Source organism: Perca flavescens, chromosome 18 (genome assembly GCF_004354835.1).
Source record: "Perca flavescens isolate YP-PL-M2 chromosome 18, PFLA_1.0, whole genome shotgun sequence".
In the NCBI taxonomy this organism is placed as follows: Eukaryota; Metazoa; Chordata; class Actinopteri; order Perciformes; family Percidae; genus Perca; species Perca flavescens.
Genome location: NC_041348.1, coordinates 1,481,183 through 1,497,132, shown reverse-complemented (window position 1 = coordinate 1,497,132; position 15,950 = coordinate 1,481,183). Strand labels below are relative to the sequence as shown.

General features: G+C 43.0%; 1 protein-coding gene across 1 annotated transcript in view; it reads left to right on the top strand.

Annotated features, from left to right (window-relative positions):
* Positions 1–15,950, top strand: part of nt5dc1 (5'-nucleotidase domain containing 1) — a 116,276-nt gene that overhangs the window by 91,724 nt on the left and 8,602 nt on the right. Inside the window, exon 10 of the mRNA XM_028604809.1 lies at positions 1,202–1,375. Within this exon, the coding sequence (XP_028460610.1) occupies positions 1,202–1,375 (174 nt within the window). The remainder of the gene's footprint in view (positions 1–1,201; positions 1,376–15,950) is intronic.

Here is a 15,950-nt window from a genome sequence, read left to right as displayed (position 1 = left end):
GGATTGCATGTTTGATGTGGTTGCTATAGAAACTGAGCTGAGCTAACGTTATTCACCGTAGTTCTAAAGGGGACTACTTTTTTTTTTGAGGGAGATGAACTCAAAAGCATGCAATACGAATAAGAAAAAGCATAATTATTAAAGTATTTGAATTGTTTTATTTAGTTGGCAAGCAAGAAGTAGAATAAACCGTCCACAAGCCGGGCATATCAAACTGTTTATTGCCCTGCCTCTCGGTGATTATCCCTTACTTATTTCTCGATAGGGGTAACGAAATATATGAGATAAAATGCCAGACCTATCAGTTATATACAGAAATACCCTGTCCTGAAGCATTTGCGCCATCTTGAATGATTTTCTTCGACTCGAGCAACCAACGTGCATATGTCACACTGCCCTCACGCTGCCTTCACTCCGATTGGCGGTCGCTTTGTCGCATCGCTCAGCATTTGCATAAAATAGACTTCTTGTCTCTGGCAAACGGCCACTCCCATTGAATGGCAGCCTGCCGCTTTGTCACTAATGTTACTGAGGGGTTAGTGTTCATGGGAAATGTAGGATAAGTGCTACAACCAGTGTTGCCAGATAAAGATTACGTTTCCAAGCCAAAGACAAACAAAACTGCCCAAATTTCTTGGCAAAAAACAGACCAATGACACGGACTCGTCACATGGTTTCTGCAGCCGGCCAATTCAAACAGACGCTTCGCTTCATTCATCTCGGCCCAATTAAAAAATAATTTTAAAACGTTACCCGCCAAAGTACATTTTTACCAACATTTGGTGGGTTGGTGGGTGTCAATTTAAAGCCCTGGTTATGAGTGATTGGTTGGACTATATATTTTTATTATTATTTCAATTGTTAGTTGTTAACCCTATACACGTTCATAGCAACAAAAAGGAGGGGCAGTTAAAAAATGTTTTATGATAATAAAGAGGCGTGGTTTACGTCATAGCCTATGTACCTGTGTTATTATATTGTCTGGGTCACATGACAGGAATATGACAAAAGATGTATCCTGGAATTCATTCAAAACTTTAATTTGTTTAAAAAAGTAATAAATAAATAAATAAATACATATTTTTAAATTTGACTGATTACATTGTTTATCGTAATTATTTCTTTGTATAAAAAATTGGAAATGTTACAGCTCTTACCCTCCCCCTTCACCTTCCCCCTCTTGTTTCGCCCCTCCCTGCAGGTTGTGTATTTTGGAGATAGCATGAGGTCAGACATGTTCCCCGCCAGCACCTTTGGGAAGTGGGAGACGGTGATGATCGTGGAGGAAATGGAGGGGGAGGGCGTCCCCAAGAGTGATGCAGCAATGTCCAATGAGGCCCAAGTGGAGCCGCTGGAGAAAAAGGGAAAGTTTGAGGTGAGTTCACTGAAGCAGCTTTTTCGGTTTCGCTTTCCAGACCTCTGCGGGGGTGCTGGGGGTGGGAATAGACCAATTACAGGTGGACATCACAGTTATGTCACTGCAGTTGTGCACACATTTATATGGAACTAAGCTTTAGGAGCTTTCATCTCTACGTTGCATTCAGAAATCGATTGTTTTTGACTGTTAAAATGGCTGCGGCCGGAAACAACAAGAGCTGCGGTGAGTTGCTCAAAAACTTTCTTTTTAGTAAATCTGTGAACACAAAGAATGTTGTCAGTGCTTGTGTTAAGGTGTAGAGCCGCTGTGATACTTGGAGCAAAGTTTCATGTTGTGTCGAGCCTTCTTAGTATTTCGAAAATAGCTATTTTGAGACTAGCATGAGAGTGCCCCTAGCTCTCCCATTCAAAAGGCCATTTGACCCAAAAACGAGAATATGGTGAATCTTAAAAGTGGCAATTTGGTCCTAAATATGCTTTTAAACTAAAGTTTGACTCACGTACATTCACAAAAATACCCTAGGATGCATTTTGGCGAGAGTTACACTTTAAACAGAAAAATACAACCGTAACGCAGCGTACACCTTCTGAATTCAAGTTTCTCTCCTTCACCTAACGAAGACTAGATTAATCACCTTAACTCATCCAAAACACACTTCATTCAAACTTAGAATTACGGCAACAATCGCTAAACACACAGCAAACTCACGCTCCTCTCTTCCCGATTTACAGCCCCTCTCTTAAAAGAGCTCATTGTTGTCGGCTACGGCCGCTGAACAGGCTACACGTTGTAAACAGCTGTGGCCCGCTTGCTGCAACTCAGGTACTCTAGCTAGATAATTCAATGTAAATATTGGGATGTTGAAATGACATAAAAGCCTGTCCTTAGTGGCTGTGATAAATTAGCCTGAAGCTAATCCTTAACTACCTGTTCAGGAGGAAGTAAGCCAACTCGGCGTCCTTTTGGGCTCTAAGCTGTCTCCATCTTTCAAATACCATCCATCCATCCATCCATCTTCGTCCGCTTATCCGGTGTCGGGTCGCGGGGGGAGCAGCTCCAGCAGGGGACCCCAAACTTCCCTTTCCCGAGCAACATTAACCAGCTCCGACTGGGGATCCCGAGTTCCCAGGCCAGGTTGGAGATATAATCCCTCCACCTAGTCCTGGGTCTTCCCGAGGCCTCCTCCCAGCTGGGCGTGCCTGGAACACCTCCCTAGGGAGGCGCCCAGGGGCATCCTTACCAGATGCCCGAACCACCTCAACTGGCTCCTTTCGACGCAAAGAGCAGCGGCTCTCTCCGAGCTCCTCACGGATGACTGAGCTTCTCACCCTATCTCTAAGGGAGACGCCAGCCACCCTCCTGAGGAAACCCATTTTGGCCGTACCCTGGATCTCGTTCTTTCGGTCATGACCCAGCCTTCATGACCATAGGTGAGGGTAGGAACGAAAACTGACCGGTAGATCGAGAGCTTTGCCTTCTGGCTCAGCTCTCTTTTCGTCCTGGCAACGTGCGATAGATTGAATGCAATACCGCACCCGCTGCGCCCGATTCTCCAACCAATCTCCCGCTCCATTGTCCCCTCACTCGCGAACAAAACCCCAAGGTACTTGAACTCCTTCACTTGGGGTAAGGACTCATTACCTGGAGAAGGCATTCCATCGGTTTCCTGCTGAGAACCATGGCCTCAGATTTAGAGGTGCTGATCCTCATCCCAACCGCTTCACACTCGGTTGCGAACCGATCCAGTGAGTGCTGAAGGTCGCAGGCCGATGATGCCATCAGGACCACATCATCTGCAAAGAGCAGCGATGAGATCCCCAGCCCACCGAACTGCAACCCCTCCCCACCCCGACTACGCCTCGATATCCTGTCCATAAATATTACAAACAGGATTGGTGACAAAGCGCAGCCCTGGCGGAGGCCAACCCTCACCTGAAACGAGTCCGACTTACTACCGAGAACCCAGACACAGCTCTCACTTTGGTCATACAGAGATTGGATGGCCCTGAGTAGAGACCCCCACCCCATACTCCCGCAGCACCTCCCACAGTATCTCCCGGGGACCCGGTCATACGCCTTCTCCAAATCCACAAAACACATGTAAACCAGGTTGGGCATACTCCCAGGCTCCCTCCAGGATCCTTGCGAGAGTGAAGAGCTGGTCCGTTGTTCCACGACCAGGACATAATCCGCATTGTTCCTCCTCAACCCGAGGTTCGACTATCGGCCGAACCCTCCTTTCCAGCACCTTGGAGTAGACTTTACCAGGGAGGCTGAGAAGTGTGATACCCTGTAATTGGCACACACCCTCTGGTCCCCCTTTTTAAAAGGGAACCACCACCCCAGTCTGCCACTCCTTTGGCACCGTCCCCAGACTTCCACGCAATGTTGAAGAGGCGTGTCAACCAGGACAGCCCCTCCACACCCAGAGCCTTGAGCATTTCTTGACGGATCTCATCAATCCCCAGGGCTTTGCCACTGTGGAGTTGTTTGACTACATCAGTGACTTCCGCCTGGGAAATTGACGACAATCCCCCGTTATCCTCCAGCTCTGCCTCTAACATAGAGGGCGTATTAGTCGGATTCAGGAGTTCCTCAAAGTGCTCCTTCCACCGCCCTATTACCTCCTCAGTTGAGGTCAACAGTGTCCCATCCTTACTGTACACAGCTTGGATGGTTCCCCGCTTCCCCCTCCTGAGGTGGCGAACAGTTTTCCAGAAGCACTTTGGTGCCGACCGAAAGTCTTTCTCCATGTCTTCTCCAAACTTCTCCCACACCCGCTGCTTTGCCTCTTTCACGGCAGAGGCTGCAGCCCTTCGGGCCCTTCGGTACCCTGCAACCGCCTCTGGAGTCCTCCAGGATAACATATCCCGAAAAGACTCCTTCTTCAGTCGGACGGCTTCCCTGACCACCGGTGTTCGTGGGTTACCACCCCTTGAGGCACCTAAGACCCTAAGACCACAGCTCCTCGCCGCAGCTTCAGCAATGGAAACTTTGAACATTGTCCACTCGGGTTCAATGCCCCCAGCCTCCACAGGGATGCACGAAAAGCTCCGCCGGAGGTGTGAGTTGAAAGTTTGTCGGACAGGGGCCTCCTCCAGACGTTCCCAATTTACCCGCACTACACGTTTGGGCTTACCAGGTCTGTCCAGAGTCTTCCCCCACCCCCTGACCCAACTCACCACCAGATGGTGATCGGTTGACAGCTCTGCCCCTCTCTTTACCCGAGTGTCCAAAACATACGGCCTCAGATCAGATGAAACGATTATGAAATCGATCATTGACCTTCGGCCTAGGGTGCTCTGGTACCAGGTACACTTATGAGCATCCCTATGTTTGAACATGGTGTTCGTTATAGACAATCCATGACTAGTCCAACAACAAACAACCACTCTGGTTTAGATCAGGGAGGCCGTTCCTCCCAATCACGCCTCTCCAGGTGTCTCCATCTTTCAAATACATCTCCAATATTTACCCAAACGGGTTTATTACGTCTCTGGTCTCTTTCGTTTTTTTTTAGGTCGGGTAGAATCTGTCTCCGTTGATCCTGTTGGTTTGTTTGCTGCTTTCATGCCTGTACTAACGTTCCAGCTGTAGCGCGCTGGGTTTACGTCTTTACAGTTATATCTGGCAACCCGGTCTGGCTGTCAAACTGGGCGGTTGATACCAACACACAGAACACACAACAGAAATTCTGTCACAGAACGGAAATTTCAAAAGGAGAAAATACTGGCATTAGCATTGTTGTCAGAAAAGATAGTATTTCAACTTAGCATGTTTCTTTAATATCTGATGACGCATTGGGGTCATTTTTGGATTAATTACAGTAAATATATTACATATTGGACCTTTAAATTTGGAACCGATTATCGGATTCGAAACCAAATTTTCAAAACAATTCCTCTAAAAAAAAAAAAAAAAAAAAAAAAAAACGATTCCATTGGAAATCGTAATTTTTGAAACGATTCCAAGTTGGAACCAGTTCTCGATGCCCAATCCTTGCTGGGAAACACCAGAGGCCCCACAATACGATATTATTACCATACCTATGTCACAATATGGTATTATTATGATTTTAAACGATATTATGCAGTATATTGCAATTTATTGCCTTTTTTTTTCCCAACTTCAAATGTTGTTCCCAAAGGAAAAGCTTTGTCAACATCTGCTTTATCTAAAAAGTTCAATTATCCTGTTTCTTCATCTCACACTCTCGCTGTGAGGGAGGATATGTCAGCCAGCGCTGCCCTCGCAGCAGGATGTCGTGACCCTGACAGTCAAAAAGTGACCAGTCAGCGCATCCTCTGGCAAGTAACACCAGCACCAGTATCAGACCTTTTTTACAAAATAGAGAGGGCTGTCCGAGGAAGAGCAAAGAATGATCACCCCATCTTACATAAACCCTCTGTACTGAAATCTTTGTGTACCAAAACAGAGTACCATTATTCCAATATTTTAATTTCCCTGCATTCAGTAATAGCTGTACAGTGCATACTGTAAGTACATTAGTAAAAGTAACTAATTAGGAAACTATAAGGGCTCTCAGAGAGCGCAGACCTCCGCTAAGGCAGTGCTCTATCTTGCAATGTTAACAAAAGTCAAAAATAATTGGTGCATCCGCCGACAATGACTTTATCTAATGTGCACTCGGTGAATAATATAATGGATGAGTTGACAGCAAAGGTTAAACATGATACCACTTTCAGACAAAGACAATGTTTATGTTTGAAGGACACTTGGCTTAAAGAGGCAACGCGCCCACGATCCGGGCTGACAGTGATGAACTCACATGACATAATTCAATTCAATTCAATTAAATTTTATTTATAGTATCAAATCATAACAAGAGTTATCTCGAGACACTTTACAGATAGAGTAGGTCTAGACCACACTCTATAATTTACAAAGCCCCAACAATTCCAACAATTACAGTAATTCCCTCAAGAGCAAGCAGTGCGACAGTGGCGAGGAAAAACTCCCTCTTGGGAAGAAACCTCAGACAGACCCAGGCTCTTGGTAGGCGGTGTCGGACGGGCCAGTTGGGGGTGTGATGAACAGTGGCGATAATAGTCACATTAATAATGGAACAGTGACTGGATGTATTGGGAAGCTGCAGGGTTCAGCAGGAAGCAGCAGGGTTCAACAGGAAGCTGCATGACATTGCAGGGCACCGCTGAGCTCAGCAGGGAGTGCAGCAGGACCACGGCGAGAGCCGGAACCAGGATCTTGGTGCCAACGTTCTCCAAGGAAATACGCTGGGGGAAAAAACATAAGGACTCCGGGGAGTAAACTCCCCAGAAGCTAGGATTAGTAACAAGCATTTCTGGGACTGGATACACACAAATAGTAATAGTAATAGAAAGGGAGAGGAGAGAGCAGCTCAGTGTGTCAAAGGAAGGAAGTCCCCCGGCAGTCTAGAACTATAACAGCGTAACTATAACAGCGTAACTAAGAGAGACAGTTCATAAGTGGGTGAGTGGTGCGCTGTGTGTTTTTGTAGATAATAAATCCTTGGACAAGGGTGCATCACTGACCATGAACTAAAGTAAACTAAAGTAGTCTCGCTTGGCTAGTCCACACAGCATTCCGGGATGAGGAGCAAAACATGCTCTGGTTTATTGGCATTTCTTTAAACCAATCACAATCGTCTTGGGTGGGGGTATCTTTATGTGTCTACATGTGTTTTTAAGGGGTATTGACTGTCCTGCTATGAATGCATTCTTTTGTTTTTGTAATGAGCACACTCTTGAACTGGATGGGCCAGATAGGCATGGGACAGTCTTAATTTTGTGATGGGTTGGGAGAACACGAAACAAATTGAGAATAAGTAAATGATTGTGGACATTTCTACCCTCCCTCTTTATTCCTCTTTGCAGCCAGCCTTGTCTGTAAGAAATCATCCAACGCTGCCAGTCCTGTTGCTGACAGACTGTATCAGCTGGAGCTAGCTAATTAGGCTAACAGTAGCTATACATGGGTTTCTCGGCAACGTCATCACTGCTGGAGATGGGCGTGAGACCGAACAAATCTTGTGTTTTGACTGTCTGCGAGAGGTTTGATTCTGGAGTTGATCTGACGGCTAACTGATTTACATTATATTTGTGTTTAGTTAGCTAAGTAATCTCACAAAAACAACTAACACCGAGGTTTTTTGGAATAAGCTGCTTTAAGAAAATTGTGTATGATCACACTGTGGCAGGGTTGGGAGACCGTTGATGGCGAGTGAAGATAGTATGGACGAGGGTGAACGTAGTAAGGTAAATCCTCAAAGGAAGAGGGGGCTCAGCGAGTCAGACGACGTGAATGAGCAAATGGTGAGGCAGAAAATGGATCAGGAAGGACTGAAAGTGCTGGTAAAGTTCAAAGAGGGTCATGATATTAAGTCAGTGGGGCCTGTGGCTCTCACTAAGTTTTTGCGCGAGAAGGTGGGTGAGATAGTCAGAGCTAGAGGGCAGTTTGATGGTGATTTGATGATAGTGTGTAAAGACGAGGGCCAGCAATTGAAAGCCTTAAAGCTGAAGAATGTTTACAAAAAAGAAGTTCTTGAGGTGAAGGAAAAAATGGCAGCAGGAGTGGTGTGTAGGGGAGTTATTTTAACCTGACTCCGCCAGATGGATTGCTTCGCATTTGCTCGGCATATCCATCTGGGAACTTTCCGTTGGAGAACTTTTGGGAAGGGGCGGAATACTGGTTATTTGATTGGATGAACCATCTGTCTATCACCTATGTTGGTGATAGACGGGCCAAATCAACCAATCAGATCCACGAAGCGTATGAAAATACAACCACAAGCCCGCCCCTGCTGCTGCAGGCAAAGCATAGCTCGTAAGCTCAGCATGCAAGCAACATGTCGGTAAAGGATATTAGCCGTTTGTGTAACGAGAATTTAGGAATAAAAGACACCATTTCAGGTTCCCGGACCATATTCCAAAAGAAGGATCCAAGAGAAAAAAAGCATTAGCGAGCGGCTAACAGAATTAGGGCTACCGCTGGCTGATAATACTGGTTAGCTGATTGGATAAACCATCTGTCTATCACCACCTAACCCACCTCAAAACCAACGCTGATTGGCCCGGTCGTTTGGCTAATGGCTCCAAATTTTCTCTGCCTCAAGATGCCAGACTGATCTGAGAGTGGAAAACTGGAGCTCGCCAGATCAAGATGGTCTCATGAGGCTAGAGTTATCTATGGTATTCCTATAAAAGAGGATTTGGGAAAGCTGAAGGATAGCATTGAGGGAGGACGTGCGACTAGCCTGAAGAGGCTCAAAATGTGGAGGTCTGGAGAGAAGGTTGATAGTCTTTCAGTATTAGTGGAGTTTCAAGGGGAAGAGCTGCCTAAATATGTCACTGTCGGATATATGAACTTCAATGTAAGGATGTATGTGCCCCCTCCGTTGAGGTGTTTTAAATGCCAGAAATATGGTCACATAGCTGCTTATTGCAAAGGCACTCAAACATGTGGACGGTGTGGGGGAGAGCATGTCTATGGTACAGTGGGGCAGTAGTGGGGGTGGTTGTGCTACTTTTATTAAGGTGGGGGTTCCCTACAGAGTTTTAGGCAAGGGTGAAGGCTTAGAGTATTTAGTTACTGAGGTTTGGTGTGACAATGGTAGTTTAAATATTGTAAATTTTTATAATCCCTGTAAAAGACTTTATATTGATGCACTGGGGCTGGTTGAAGGTCAAGAAAGTGGCAAAGTAATATGGTTAGGAGATTTTAACGCACATAGTTCTCTGTGGGGAGGGGATAGAACGGATCACAATGGTTTGGTTTTAGAAGAACTTATGGATAGGAAAGGGTTGGTTTGTTTAAATGATGGGTCACCTACTCGTGTTGGGGTGAGCGTACAGTCTGTATTGGATCTGACTTTAGTTTCTCAGTCCCTTGCAGATCAAATAATATGGGAAGTTTATAGTGAGACAACGATTGGAAGCGGCCATTATCCGATTTTATGTAGGATGGGTAATAGGAGCTGCAATGTAAATCAGAGTTTCTCTGAAAGATGGAATTTTAATAAAGCTGATTGGATAATGTTTACAGTTTTAAGTGATAGGAATATGGGTCAGGTTGAGGTAGGGCTGGGCGATATATCGATATTAAAAATATATCGATATATTTTTAAATGAGATATGGAATTAGACCATATCGCATATATCGATATAGTTCAAATGTGATCCTTGCTCCCATAGATATATACACAGATGTCGCCTTGAGGTTCTAAACATACGTCAAAAACCGCCGCATCTTTGAACAGGGGTGCGAAGCATTCAGATCAACGCTAAAGATGCCGGACTTTTGTACTGCTTAATTATGTTTGATAGAGGAAATGAAAAGAACAAACAGCAATGAATAACATTCAACAGGTGACAATGTGTTTTATGATTATGTATGCCGCCTTCGACCAGCAACCTGAGCTCCGGCGGCAGCGGGAGGCTGAGAGCTCCGTGGCCGGCCGCAGCGTCTCTTCCCCCGGGAAAAACACAGCTTTGCCTCGCTGCTGCGCCGGGTCCCCGCTGATCCAAATCGGACCAGCCAAAGACAGAGTGGTGATCGGTAGGATCTTACACGTAGTCCAGGACGACCTGTATGTCGATATCGGCGGAAAGTTCCAATAAGTTTGCCGGCGGCAGGCGGACGGAGAGAAGCTACAGCGGGCAGCAGAGACCGCTGCGGCTGCAGGATCTGGAGCTCAGTGCTCGTTAAAATTACATGTAACGCATAAATACATACAGAAATAAATAGTGGAGGAATGAGCCTGGACATTTCAGTCTGTTTTAAACTTCACCTTGAAGCAGAAACTCTTAGTTCAGAAGGGTGAAGTTTCCGTTTGGACTCAGATCTGTGAACCGATCATAATAAATATTCTTTGTATTAACACATTAATTAGTTTCTTTGTTTTGTAGTCGATAGTTCATCTTTTAGTTTACTTAAGTGGAAGCAGTATCAAGTGGAAGAATGGGACTATAAACCTAGGCTTACAGGCATGAGGCATTACATTTTGAACAAAGTAGATTATATTAATATCAAAAGCTTAATTGACCTTTGGAACGAATCACAAATATGGAGCTTTGATTTCAAAAAAGGTACTCCTGTTATACAGTATTTATGTTTACATTTTATTGTTATTTGAACAGCTGAGCATTTAATCATGAACCAGGTGAAGAAACCGGTTTATTATTTATTTGATTTTGCAACTGTCTCTATGAAACTACTTGTGACATGTCATATTTGATTTTGGCTTTGACTGAACATTTGCTCTCAAAAAAAAAAAAAAAATATCGGGATATATATCGTATATCGATATTCAGCCAAAATATATCGGGATATGACTTTTGGTCCATATCGCCCAGCCCTAGGTTGAGGTGATAGATGATGTAGATGAATTTGCAGAAAATATTAGTGTAGTTATGGTGGAAGCTGCAAGAGCTTCTATTGCCGAGTCGAGGCCGGGAAGTACGAGGCGGAAATTGGTACCATGGTGGACAAGTGACTGCACGCAAGCAATAAGCAGTAGAAATAAAGTATTTAAAGAGTTTAAAAATAGTTTAAGCTTTCAAAAGTATATAGAATATAAAAGAGAGCAGGCTAAGGTGAGGAAAGTAATTAGGAAAGTAAAAAAGAATTACTGGATAAAGTATTGTAATACTATAGGACGACAAACCTCCGTAAATGATGTGTGGAGAGTTGTTAAAAAAATGAGTGGGGTGCGGCAATCTTGGAGTTATCCAGTTCTTAAGAATGGTGAGACTATGGCAGTGGAGGATGGAGATAAAGCAGCATTAATGGTCAAAGATATAGCTAATGTTCATAGTAGTTTTAACTTAACTGAAGATGAAAGAAATAAAAGAGAGGCAACAAAAAGACAGTACCAATATCTTTTAGAAAATGTAGAGGATCGAGATGATAGTTTGAATGCAAGTTTTTCACTAGGTGAACTAAAGAAGGCTGTGAGCAAGGCGAAGGTAACAGCTACGGGAAAAGATCGAATAAGTTATGCAATGTTGAAGCATCTCGGTAACGAAGTTCTTCATACTATATTGGAGTTATTCAATAAGGTATGGGAACAAGGAAAAATTCCAAAGAGCTGGAAGATGGCTGTTATTATTCCAATTAGAAAGCCAGGGAAATATCCTACTGTGGCTTCTAGCTATAGACCAATTGCTTTGTCATCCCACCTAGGTAAGATAATGGAGAGAATGATTGTGGAGAGACTGACTTTTTTTGTTGAGTCTCGAAATCTGATAACGTCGTTCCAAAGCGGCTTCAGGAAAGGAAGGTCAATTATGGATCCAGTTATTAAATTAGAGAGTGATATAAGAAAGGCCCAAGTGTGTAAAGAAGTAGTAGCTGCTATATTTTTTGATATGGAAAAAGTGTATGATATGCTTTGGAAGGATGGTGTGTTAATTAAAATCCGAAGGCTTGGAATAGACGGGAAAATGTATTGCTGGATTAAGGATTTTTTGAGCAATAGGCAAATTCAGGTGAGGATAAATAGTAGCTTCTCTGATTGTGTTTTTGTGGAAAATGGTGTACCCCAAGGAAGTGTTATCTCACCAATTTTGTTCTCTATTATGATAAATGATATATATGATACACTTGATTATGGTATAGGTAAATCATTGTTTGCAGATGATGGCGCTCTCTGGAAAAGGGGTAAAAATGTTCAATTCATTGTTAAAAAATTGCAAAATGCTATCGACTGTGTAGAAGAATGGGTTGGGAAATGGGGATTCAGGATCTCTGTTGAGAAAACCAAGGTAGTGTTTTTCTCGTTTAAAAAAAAAATTGAAGAAAGGTTTACGTTGCAATTGTATGGTAGAGATTTAGAAAGAGTAAAATGTGTGAGATTTTTAGGTATGCTTTTTGATTCTAAGCTTAGCTGGCATAATCATGTTGAAAAGGTAGTTAACAAGTGTAAAAAAGTCATTAATATAATTAGGTGCTTGTGCAATAAGGAGTGGGGAGCAGATATGACTTCAATGAAAAGATTATATGTGGGATTAATTAGATCTATTGTTGATTTTGGGTGCGTGGCTTATGGGTCTGCTGCAAAGTCTGAATTGAAGAAGCTTGATGTTATTCAGGGTTCAGCCCTCCGGATATGTTCAGGAGCAATGAGAACCTCCCCTATATCAGCGCTCCAGGTTGAAGGAGGGGAAATGCCATTTGAGTTGAGATGACTGCAAATGTCACTGTCATATTTTGTTCATCTAAAAGGACATGTGGAAGACCATCCAACTAAAAGTGTCCTCATTTCAACATGGGAGCAGGCAAAAAGTAAAAGAGAGACGTTTAGTGCAAGTATACATGAAAAGGTAAAGCAAGCGGCTGTAGAACATTTCGAATTTGGTCCATCTGTAGTCTATCCACCGCATCCGCCGTGGCTGCTACCGGTTCCAGATGCTGATATAACTTTGCATGAAAAGATAAGAAATTATAAGGGGGATAGTGGACAAATGGCTATGAGGTATGTGGATAACTATTATGGGTATGTGCACATTTTTACTGATGGGTCAAAGCAACCAGATACAGGGAAAGTGGCAATTGCATATGTGATACCAGAGTTTGATATTAAGTTTTCTGCAAGAGTTTCGGATCATTTATCAGTGTTTTCAGCAGAGTTGATAGCTATTGTGATGGCCTTGCAGTGGGTAGAGCAAAGTAAACCGCTAAGAGTAGCTATATGCTCAGACTCGTTGTCAGCCTTAGAACATTTTAAATCAGGTAACTCATGTGAAAGGTCTGATATTGTGTGTGAGATATTGACGTTGCTGCATAGTATTCAAAATGGTGGGACGCATTTAAAGTTTGTTTGGGTTCCGGCTCATGTAGGTATGGTTGGTAATGAGTTGGCAGACAAGTTTGCTAAACAGGCTTTGAAAGCGACAAATATATCTATTCAGTGTAAAATATCAAAATTAGAGGCTAAGTCAATGATTAAAAAACATGTTAAAAAGTTGTGGCAAGATAAATGGGACATGGAAGATAAAGGGAGGGATTTTTACATTGTAAATCCTGAGGTGGGTCAGGGTCGTCTAGTACTAAGGTGTCGAAAAGAAGAGGGAATTTATACAAGAATGAGACTAGGGCATACCAGGCTAAACAAAACATTACAGTTAATAGGAAAACATAATACAGGAAATTGCGAGATTTGTAATGTGCCAGAGACAGTGGAACACGTCTTTATGATGTGTAGGAAATTTAATAGAGAAAGGGTTTTTATGAAAAGGAAAATAGAGGGCAGTGGAGAAAGTTTTATTCTTAGAGATCTTTTGTCTAAGGGCTCTGATCATAGAGTAATAAAGTATATGCTTGAATTTTTAAAGAACACTGGACTCATTGACAGAATATAGGGTTATTTCTTTATTTTATTTGGTTTTTTATTTATTTATTTTTTTGTAGCTTGCAGGCTACAGTATTTTCAAGGATGTAAGCCATAGTGATGATCATGCACAATTTATCTGGAGGGTGGCGGTAGTGCGCTAAGTTAGTCCGCATCCGCCGTTAAACAAGCAACTGAAGAAGAAGAAGTCATCACTGCTTGCGCACGCAAACGGGGGGCAGAAAGAAGACGTGTTTTGTGTAGCTAGCTAGCTAGTAGCGGCATAGCGTAAATCAAAATGCCAAGGAGTTGTTGAGTAGTTAATTGTACAAACAGAGCCAGTGATGGGTGCCTGATGTTTAACATACCTAGGGGGAAGCATGCTTTTGCCAAAAACCGACGGAGGTTATGGCTTCAAGCCATAAGCGGGCAGATTGGGGTCATATGCAAGAGTCAGGCTCCCATTGGATCAGTCAGAAAAGTTGCAGCTTGTTGGTTGTTCAGCTCAGTGATATCTACCTGTCAGGGCTGTGGTACTCGAGTCCGGACCATAGACAGTTAAAGGTCCGGACTCGAGACAAGTTTAGACAGCTAGCTAAAGCTACGCAGATGTTTTGCTAACGTTAGCGCAACAGTGTTAGCCTAGCCTACTAGGTAAATATTACGACTGCCTTCGGAGTTTACTATATCTGCGTCCACGTTGCCAACATAGGACCTGTGGTGTTAGTGCTCCTTTTGTACATAACTTTATTGAATGAAATATTAAGCTTCGCTCCTCTGAGATGGGTGGGGTTTTTGTTACGTTACATACAACGCTAACTGGCTATAGTTAGCCTACATTAGCTAGCGGACATTAGCTAACGTTGCCGAGACAGTGGCAGTAGAGCTTCGGCAAGCTAACCAAGACAGTGTTATGGCCCTCTCTCCCACAATCAACCTGCAGTGATGTTTTGAAACTAACATATTGTACCTTTTCCCAGAAATCCTGGCCATTATTTTAAGGCATAAACCAACCATAAGGGTACACTCAGGAGTAACCCTGCTGCTAACACGGACTATTACATTAGCCTAAAATGATAATTATAGTCATACATATATATCACAGTAACACTGCAAAATTAAAGACAGACAAACAGATCCAACTAAAATCATGTTTTATTGAGTCAGCAGTTATATACAAACAATAAGGAAAGCTTAAAGGAATACGCCACCGGAATGCATGTCGAAATTCTAGCAGCGATGTTTTCCCATTGGAATGAATGGCAAACAGAGCTATAGCTAGCTTCTCATAACGAGAGCTCTCCAGCTCACAACATATGATTAAATTGTAATCGGTCAAAAACGTTAGCTTTGTAAGACCACAGAGTATGTGTTATATAAATACCATGACGAAATTCAAAGTGTAAATATATGCAATGTATGTCGAAAGTCTAGCCGCGAGGTTTACCCATTGGAATGAATGGCAAACAGAGCTATAGCTAGCTTCTCATAACGAGAGCTCTCCAGCTCCCAAAAAATTATTAAATTGTAATCGGTCAAAAACGTTAGCTTTGTAAGACCATAGAGTATGTGTTATATAAATGCCATGATGAAATGAAGGGACTAAGACAATGTGCACTGAGACAAAAATGCGTTTGCATTATCGGACCGGCTCACCAATCTGGCTTCCTGCCCCTGGTATGCGCACGCACCCTGTAATGGTTGTAAACAGGAAACCCGTCTATATTAGTTAGTTGAAAACACTTTCTACTGAGCTAACTTTGAATGTTTTCCAGCTGACTTATTAAAAGAAGAAACATGTAAAAGGGTCTAATATGCACTTGATGGTTACATATATGACTGCTCACCATGTGCAACTTCTTCTGTCCACAATTTGCATTCTTTTATTTGTTCCCATCCTATGCATAATTTATTTTAGAATAGGGCCCATCACATGCAGTATTCTACTATATCAGAGCCTGTGCAATATCCTCTCAACTAGAGGATGATCTCTATTTATTTTTCTTGTCCTAAAGTACATTGTTGTCACGTTATATATTTTCATGTACTGATCTGTCTACAAACTGAATGATTGGTAATGAATGCGTGTGTTTGTATGCAGCGGTTGTCAGTGCTTCTTGCCCAAGACAGATTTCCTACGGAACAATAAAGTTTATCTTATCTGATCTTCATATGCTAAGATCTGAGGCTGCGTGTCCACGAGGGACACATGAGGCTGAGGCTAGAAGTTTGTGATGTGTCTAC